Source organism: Olea europaea, unplaced genomic scaffold (genome assembly GCF_002742605.1).
Source record: "Olea europaea var. sylvestris unplaced genomic scaffold, O_europaea_v1 scaffold1429, whole genome shotgun sequence".
In the NCBI taxonomy this organism is placed as follows: Eukaryota; Viridiplantae; Streptophyta; class Magnoliopsida; order Lamiales; family Oleaceae; genus Olea; species Olea europaea.
In genome coordinates, this window is record NW_019231824.1 from 40730 (window position 1) to 50132 (window position 9403).

General features: G+C 28.9%; 1 protein-coding gene across 1 annotated transcript; it reads left to right on the forward strand.

Annotated features, from left to right (window-relative positions):
* The first annotated feature begins 5210 nt into the window (after positions 1-5210).
* LOC111375882 (DDT domain-containing protein DDR4) lies at positions 5211-9397 on the forward strand. Its single transcript, XM_022998793.1, has 11 exons — positions 5211-5386; positions 5930-6040; positions 6566-6652; positions 6733-6770; positions 6858-6939; positions 7454-7560; positions 7629-7782; positions 7864-7956; positions 8099-8213; positions 8754-8796; positions 8876-9397. The coding sequence occupies exons 1-11, from the start codon at positions 5252-5254 to the stop codon at positions 8955-8957; spliced, it is 1047 nt and encodes a 348-aa protein (XP_022854561.1). The 5' UTR covers positions 5211-5251; the 3' UTR covers positions 8958-9397.
* The last annotated feature ends 6 nt before the right edge of the window (positions 9398-9403 follow it).

The following is a 9403-nucleotide window of genomic DNA, read 5'->3' on the forward strand; positions in this document are numbered from 1 at the left end:
GTTTGGATTACTAGATCATTGGATCTTTATAATGTTTTACTTTGAATGCCCGGGTACGCTTGGAATAGATGTAAATAATTTTGATCAATACAAATTTATACCTATTAAAAAAATTGTACATGAACCCAACATACACTCATTTTAAATTAAAAATAAATTACGTAGATGATGTCTAGGATAGAATCGTATTAAAAATTAATTGAACTCCAGATACCTAGAAATATAATTGTCGACATTGGTCGAGATATGAAGTGATGTCTTGATTATGTGAAAAAATTCAAAATTAAAATTCAAGTTAGAAGAGAATCAAATGAAGAATTTTATATGCAAGTTAATAACGATAAAAATGGAAAGCCACATGTATTCATTTTGTTTGGGTTTATTACTATGAGATTATAATGAACATAAGTTATGAATCCTACAGAATGAGTAAATAATATAATTATAAATGCGTGATTAAAACTAATATTTGATTTCAAATTATATGAAGAATATAGCCTTTGTTTGGGCTCCATCAAAAATGCATTTTTGAATTGTAATAATTATTATATTTTGGATAATGTGTTGTTTGAAAAATAAGAATTTTTTTTTATTGATTTGTAATTTTATTTTAATACGTGGTTGAAAACAAATAAAGAAAAAGAAAAATGAAGCCTAAGGCATAATGAAGTTAAGGCCCTGTTTGAGCAATATTATTTTTGAAAAAATATATCATTAAACAGTGATTTGACATCATTTCAATCACATATTTTTCAATAAAATAATATTACTCGCAAATCCACAATGTTTTCCTATTTTTTGAACCACACATTTTCCATCAATCAACTATTCCAAAATTCATTTTTAAAAAATAATGTAGCTCAAATACACACTAAATATATTGCAAACCACAATTTGTGTTCCAACATTTTATACGGACACTAATTAAAAAGTATTTTCGATAAATATACCGATTTGCAAAAATAAAATATATTAATAAAAAATTAATTTGATCAATTATAAATAATTTATAAGCAATAGCCAAACAAGGGCTTATTTTTAAAAATAACAATTACCTCATTTGAGTTATATTTTTTGAGAATAAATTTTGTAAACAATAATTTTTTTCCAGAATATGTAGTTGAGAAATAAAAAAATAAAAATTGAATTTACTCGTAAAATTATTTTATTAGAAAAATGTATGATTGAAACGGGAATTTAAGAAAAAATAAGTTTTAAAGAAAGTAGCTAAGAAATGGTTAGATTTTGATAAAATTGATAAAATACATGGTTGAAAATTGTGAGTTTTATGAACTAGTAGTTAAAACTAATTGTTGACTTGAAATTTTTAATCTACGCCAAACAAGGACTTAATGTCAAAATGAGTAACTTAGCCTTTGTTTGATCTCCATTATTTTCAAAATATATTTTTCTTTTTTTTTTCAACCCACACGCTTCAATAAAAAAATATTATACACAAATTCAACCGTTCTTTATTTTTTAACTACACATTCTTTATAACATTACCATTTCAAAATGCATTCCTCAATAAATATGTGGTTCAAATAGGCTCTTAACTCATTCATACGATAAGCAAATAAATTATTTATTGGGTAATCAAAATAAAACGTCTTTATCTTTCAATGTTATTGTACAAAATGTACCTATCTTTCATTTTTGGGCATTTTCTTCTCTATTTTCGCATTTCATTATAGAAAAAGGTCATTTTCTTATTAAAAATGTAAAATGACAAATATACCATCCTGTTTAAATAAAACAAAAAGAAAAAAAATTTAAATAACGAATTGCAATATACTCCCAAATTTTTAAAAAACTACAAACGATCAAATAAATTATTAAAATGATAATTAGTACAAAACGTTCAGACCTTTCAATATTATTGTACAAAACGTCTCTAACTTTTATTTTTTGACATTTTCACTTTTATTTTCACATTTTACTATGAAAATCGTTATTTGCTTCAATTTTCTCAATTAAAAGATATAAAATGATGAATACACCCTCTTATTTAAATAAAACAAAAATAAAAAACAATTTGAAACTTTGTTCTCAAAATTTTCAAGAAATTACAAATAAATTCTAAATAAATAACTTTATTTGTACTTTTTTTGAAAATTATGGGAGTATAGTTGCAATTTATTTATTTTAATTAAAATATGATGGTATATTTGTCATTTTATAGCTTTTTAATTGAGAAAATTGATAAAAATGATGATTTTCGCAATGCAATGAGAAAATAAGGGTGAAAAAAATGCTAAAAACATTAAAGGCATGGATATTTTGCACAATAATATAGAAAAATTAGAAATATTTTGTGCTAATTACTATTTTAATAATTTATTTGGACTCATTAGCAGTTTTTCAAAAAGTCTGGGAGTATAATTGCAATTTGTTTTTTAATTTTTCTTTTTTTATGGCTTTATTTAAATGGGAGGGTATATTCGATATTTCATATTTTTTATTGAGAAAATGACATTTTCCACAATAAAATGTGAAAATAAAGGTGAAGATGTCAAAAAATAAAAGGTAAAGACATTTTGCACAATAACATTGAAAGATATGAACGTTTTGTGCTGATTACCCACTATTTATTTATTTAGTCTGACCCTATTATAATAAAACATTTAGGTAAAATATATTATAAAATAATAATTTTTGGATAAATGTGTGGTTGAAAAAGAATAATTTTTTTAAATTTATGTATAATATTATTTTATTAGAGACTGTGTAGTTGAAAATAAGTCAGAAAAATGTCTTAAGCCCTCCTTTGGCCCCCATTAAATTCCATTACATTTTTCTCTTTTATAACTTCAACCACACAATCTTCCATAAAATAATATTACACTCAAATCGAATTTTTTTTCTTTTTCAACTACTCATTTAAAAAGAAAAAAACATTAATTTACTCATTTTCATTTTCAGAAAATGGGGGCCAAACGGGAGCTAAAATTTTAATTGGTCAAACAAATGTTTAGCCCACGTTTGGTAGCAATTTTTCACTCAAAAAATCAATTTTTTGATCATTATTTTACTATTTCAATAGTCATTTTTAACTTCTTCACTTATAGGTGGGACTCGATTTTTTCTCCAACGGTCAAAAAATCAATTCTCATAATCACTACGGAACAGTATGTTATTTTCAAACGAATAGTGAACATTTCAAATTAAGGGTAATTAGCACAAAACGTCATTACCTTTATGCAAAACATTCATACCTTTCATTTTTTGACATTTTTACCCCTTACTTTTATATTTTATTGTGAAAATAATCATTTTTATCAAATTTTTCATGTAAAATGACAAATATATCTTCCATTTAAATAAACTTAGAAAAAAGAAAAAAAAAGTTAAATAATAAATTGCAATCATACTCCCAAACTTTTAAAAATATACAAATGAGTCCAAATAAATTATTAAAAAGGTAATTAGCACAAAACGTTTATATCATTCATTATTATTATGCAAAACGTCTCTACTTTTCATTTTTTGACATTTTTACCTTTATTTTTATATTTAATTGCAAAAATTATTATTTTATCCATTTTCTCAATTAAAAAATGTAAAATAACAAATATTCTCTCCTCTCTAAACAAAAATAAAGAAAAGAAAGATAAGGAACAAATTACAATTATGCTCTCAAATTTTTCAAAAAAATACAAATAAATTTCGAATAAATAATTAAAAAATCACTTTCTTTTTTAATTATTTATTTTTTAAATATTTATTCGTACTTCTTCGAAATTTTTGGAAATATAGTTGCAATTTGTTTTTTTTTTTAATTTTCTTTTCTTTATTTTTCTTTATTTAAAGAGGAGTGTATATTTGTCATTTTCCTGTTTTAATTGAGAAAATGGATGAAAATAATGATTTTTTTCAATGAAATATAAAATAAGGGTGAAAATGTCAAAAATGAAAGATAAGGACATTTTACACAATAATAATGAAAGGTACGAGCATTTTACACAATAATAATGAAAGGTATGGATGTTTTGTGCTAATAACTCTTTTAATAATATATTTGAATTCATTTACACTTTTTAAAAAAGTTTGGAAGTATAATTGCAATTATACTTTGACTTCTCTTTTCTTTTTTATGATTTTTTTTTAAATAAGGGATATATTTTTTATTTTACTAGAGAAATTTGATGAAAATGATGATTTTTGTAATAAAAGATAAAAGTAAAAGTAAAAGTGTCAAAAAATAAAAAGTGAAAGACTTTTTGCATAATAACACGAAGGAGTAAGAATGCGCTGATTAACCTTCAAATTAAAGAGGCATTTTCAAGAATGTCCAATTTTAAGGGTATAAGTTGAAAAGTGTTCACTCATTTGAATTTAGTGTCAATTTGTCTATTATACCCTTAATGAAAAGCTACATTTTGCAATGGTATTCTCGACATTTGATTTTTTATCAATTTGTCATGAATTTTGAGAAGTGACTTCCATGAGAAGTTACATTAAAATAAATTCGAACGACAAAATATATATATATATATATATATATATATATATATATAATACTTTAAAAAAATAACGTGAAAACAAAAAATATGATACTTTAAAAAAAATAAAAAATCACGTCTCCGTGACATGGAGGCAAGTGCCTCCGTGTCACGGAGACATTCTCGATATTACATATATCATTATCGACTTTTGAACATTGTTTCATTAAAAAAAACGAAAAAATCACGTCTCCGTGTCACGGAGACATTCTCGACATTTGAATACCGTTTCATTAAAAAAAATGAAAAAATCACGTTTGTGTCACGGAGACATTCTCGACATTTGAACATCGTTTCATTTGTCTAGAATGACATTTTATTTTGAACATGACAATTCTTTACATTGGAAAATGTCGTTCTCGACATTTCTGAATCAACGAAAAATATAGCATTTATTGTGATTTGACATGTATACTTTTGAAATAAATATGGCAGGTTATGTGTCAAAATTTTATTCGCCAATAACAATTTTACAAAAATGTCCATTTTTTTGTATTAGTGTGGAATTAAAAATTGTTAATAAAGGTATTTTGGTCTAAATTTTTTTAAATTGAACATTTTTACAAATGACTAGGTAAAAAAAAAAGGAAATTTGTTGAAATTTCCTCCAAATTAAAATCCCTGTGAATTAGGCGGGAAAAGGAAAAAAATTCACATTTAACCCTTGAGTTCCCCCCTTAAATCTCATTTGTTAATAATTTTCTTCTTCACGTCATTTCTTCGCTCTAAAATTTCTCTCTCTAAATACCATGACCGGCGGAAATGTGCAAAGCGACGACGTAATAGTCATCTCAGAGTCGTCGCCCACGGCGGTGGAAGTCGAGCTAGCACGGCAAAAGCTTCGTCAGCACGGGGAATTGGCTTCAGTTCTCAATTTTCTCAACGTAATATCCGTCCTTTTCATATATTTTCTGGAATTTCCTCAAATGCGTTTGTTTTCATTCTTAATTATTTTGCAGTTTACGTGTAATTCTAATCTGTGCTTGGGCATGCATGAATTTATTTTTCCATCTTTGGGAAAAACTGATTGGAGAAAGGTTAAAATTTTTGGCATAAACCGTTAAACGAAGAAATTTCTTCAGTATTCTATGCGAGCCTGTGGTAGGAAAGGGAGTGTTTTGCCCGGCCCATCTTAAAAGCTTTTATCTTGCCAGTTTGATGCACAAGTTATAGTAGCATAAATATCCATGGCCAGATTAGGAAACAGAAATTGAAAGAATCTATAACCGCATTGTACATTAGGCTCCTTCGTTATGCCTCGTTATGTCAAGGGAAAATAGAATTTTCATTCATGAAATTTTGCAGACATGTATGCAGTTATATACAAGTTTACTGGACGGATGCCTCTGTTCTGTGAATCTTAAGTAATTATATTAATCCTTTTGTCTAGGTGTGAATGTTTGAGGTTCTTTGATATGTAATTATAGGTTTTCGAGCCAGTGATGCAGAGCAATATAAAAGTATCTGCTGAAGAGATAGAACATGCGCTGATTGAGCAGAACAAGTTGCTTGGTCAGCTTCACAAAGCCCTTTTGAAGGTTTCATTTTCACTTTTTTTTCTTTTGTTACTCATGAACTCCCAATTTATTTCATTTTCTTTATCTTTCTGATTTTTAATTTTTTCAGAATTAAGTAATAATGAATTGTCAATGATCTGTTCTTTTAGCGTTATCTTTATGTCATGTTTGAATGTGAATATTTGGCAGTTCGGGAAAAAAAAAACATTTATTAAGAAATGTTCAATTGACCTAATTGAAAATAATTTTATTTTTTATAAAAGGTAGGTTGATTACCTATTTTATGGAATTGGTGCTAATTTGTTTTTAGAAGTTTACTATTGCAATTACTCTTAACAAATGACTGGGCCATGTTTTGAAAGATTGGAGAACTTTTCCTGAAATTGAATAAATATTGTATACATTTTTTTCTTCCAGATTATAAGACTTGATTGATAAATTGCCGCCTATATTTGACTCTATGTTTGTCTTATTATCTTTTGTTGTTTTATTATGTGTTTTCCTTGTTATTCTTATCAGTCTGAAGACGTGACTTAATTGTTTCAGGGAATACATCCGGTGAGCAAAACACTGGACAGTTCTGATGCTTGGGTGATTGTTCTTAGTAAGAAACTTATGATGTGGTGGCCATGGGTAGGTCAAGCTTTTAATTGCTAAGAATTTCCCTTGTGAATTAAAAGATGCTATTGCACATGTCTTTCATTTTGTCGCAGGTTGCTGAGGGAGATTTTCCTTTAAATGGAGCCAAAGGGTATGGCGTCTGTTCATCTTATAATTACTGATGTCATGTATACTGTAACTGATCAACTATTGTTTTGTTGCTGCCATTACATTTCAGAGAGGAGATATCTATATACAAAGAACTTGATCCAACAGTTCGTCTATTTATTCTTAAAGCACTTTGTGAAGTTCGAGCTGATGTATAGCTTCCAAACGTCCCTTTTCTTATGATGTTACTGCTATTTTATATATGATGGGAACTTTGTGAACTGCATTTGGAGTAGTTTTAGCCCCTGTTTTCGTTCAGCTTAAAATTTAGACTAAAACTAAGGGCCTGTTCGGTATTGATTTTGAGAATTGATTTTTTGACTGTTAAGAGACAAGTGGGGATTACCTGTGCGTAAAGAAGTCAAAAAGTAAGGCTGGAATAGTGAGATAACGGTCAAAAAAATCAATTTTTTGGGGGAAAAATCGCTCCCAAACAGGCTTAAAGTCAAACTCAAGAATTAATTATAACCACACATGTCACGAGACTCACAACTTTTCAATCACACATTCCATTAACTTTTATAAAAATTACTAAAGATCCAATTTTTATCTAAACCAAATAGGGGCTTAATTTCGTTAAGAACTTAACTGAAAAAAATTCCGAAAGCTAGCTATTGAATTTTATTTCTCTTTGATGTTTCTGAACCTGTTTGTTTTTTTTTACAGCAAGATGATATTGTGTCATATATCAACCACGCTATAAAAAGTGGTACTGAAGTTTCTACTTTTCGAAAAGATAAGCTTGCCGGAGATGAACATGGAACTGCATTCTGGTAAGTACTGTGCACTATTTTTGCAGTGAGCTTCATTTCTGGTGTAATTCCTGCTCTCTTGGTTGCAGGTATGATGGAAATGCAACAATTGGCTATAGACTATACAAAGAAGTTCTCACTTTTGAATCCAAGCCAAGAGTTAATGTGAAGGATACTGTGCCAGCAATCAACTCTCAGTGGGAAACCCTGGCAACAAATCTTGAAGAGTTCTACAAGATTGTGGTAAGATAGCATTTACTCTTCCCTGTATCATTCCTTGTGACTGGATGCCATTTATGTTTCTGCCTTTTCCATATATGATAGGATGAATTGTCATCCAGTGAAGTTAAATGGGAAGCTGTTGTTAGTAGGACTGTTGAAACTAATGCCATTCCTATCCTTGAAAAACTTCAGAAGGTCAGCACTTTACAGTTCTTTTGCTGTTGTTTTCCCACTTTGCTTGATAGTGACTTTAAGCATGGGGTTTTCAAGGAGTCAATTTATAGTTTCACAATTTCTTTTGTTTTCACTAAGTGTGGGTATGCTGCTCATTTGACAGAAGAAACAGAGGGCGCTGCAACGTCAGAAAAGAGAACAGATACTTCTGAATGGTATTCGAACTGCTGGAATAACTCGGTCTTGCCGTAATCTCAGGCCTGTTAATTATAGTTTTGGTATGTCACGGTATCTTTGTCCACATAATTTGGATCTCATAATTCCCTTATCTTAAAGTCTTCATGACAAGTTGTGCATGATCATTTTTCCATTTCATCAGTTCTTATAAAAGAGGGTATAAAGTGGGCTTATATACAGTCCATTTGCCATATCTTTCTATCGAATTATTTAATACTGGTATTTAGTAAACACAAAAGCAGCATTATCAGAATAAGTTCTGAATGTTAACGTGCTCAGAGTATTGCTCCAGGGCACATTATCATGTCATAAATTGTGAACTAGGTCTTGCTCATGTAGTATTCAATTCACCGTACTTTAAATGAGCTTGACAAGTGATGTTTCAGATTAACGAATTTGATATAATATAAGCTTTAAAATTGAAGAGTTCTGCCAGACACAAGATTAAATTTTTTCACAAGGATGAAGGAGAGCTGAATATAGCAAAGTTATTGGTGCAAACTCTTTGTTAGAGGATTTGGCCATGTAGAAATGCATCTCTTTAATTCTATGACTAAGAGTACTTTTCTTCCGAAATGCAGATGATTATGATAGAACCATTAAAGAAGCCATAATATATACAAAGTAAGTACTGTCGACTTCAGCATTCTTCCTTTTTTCTTTGCATCTCTTATACTTTCCAACTTATGGTCATCCACAACAGGGGCGGACCCAAGATGAAAATTCAGTGGAGGCGAAATCAAAAAATCATAGGAAAAAACCTGGAAAAACCTCAAGAAAAATAAAAAATTTGAAAATCTAGTGGGGGCGGCCGACCCCACTTGGCCTCAAGTGGGTCCGCCCCTGATCCACGAGTACACATTTCTTTCTTTCTTTCCGATATGACAAATCTGAAATAGTAGTTATTCGGGTGGCATTTTAGTTAAATATTTATATTGTTAATGGTTGCTTTAACTTTTCCTTATTTAGGTTATATGTTTACCTCTTGCATGGTTCAACCTGCTTATGTAGTTAGAAGTGGTGATTTACAAATATTTTACCTAACTCATTTAGTCGCACAAGGATTTGAATTCCACTTTGCAAAATGAAGATCTTGAAACACATCCTTATCTGGTTAACTAAAAAAAATTCATTGAGTTCATCAAATTAGAAATACATTGATTATTCACAGTTGGCTGCCTGAGATTAGCATGTGCAATTTACAACACATGCCTCTCTTTCTCTTCCTCTT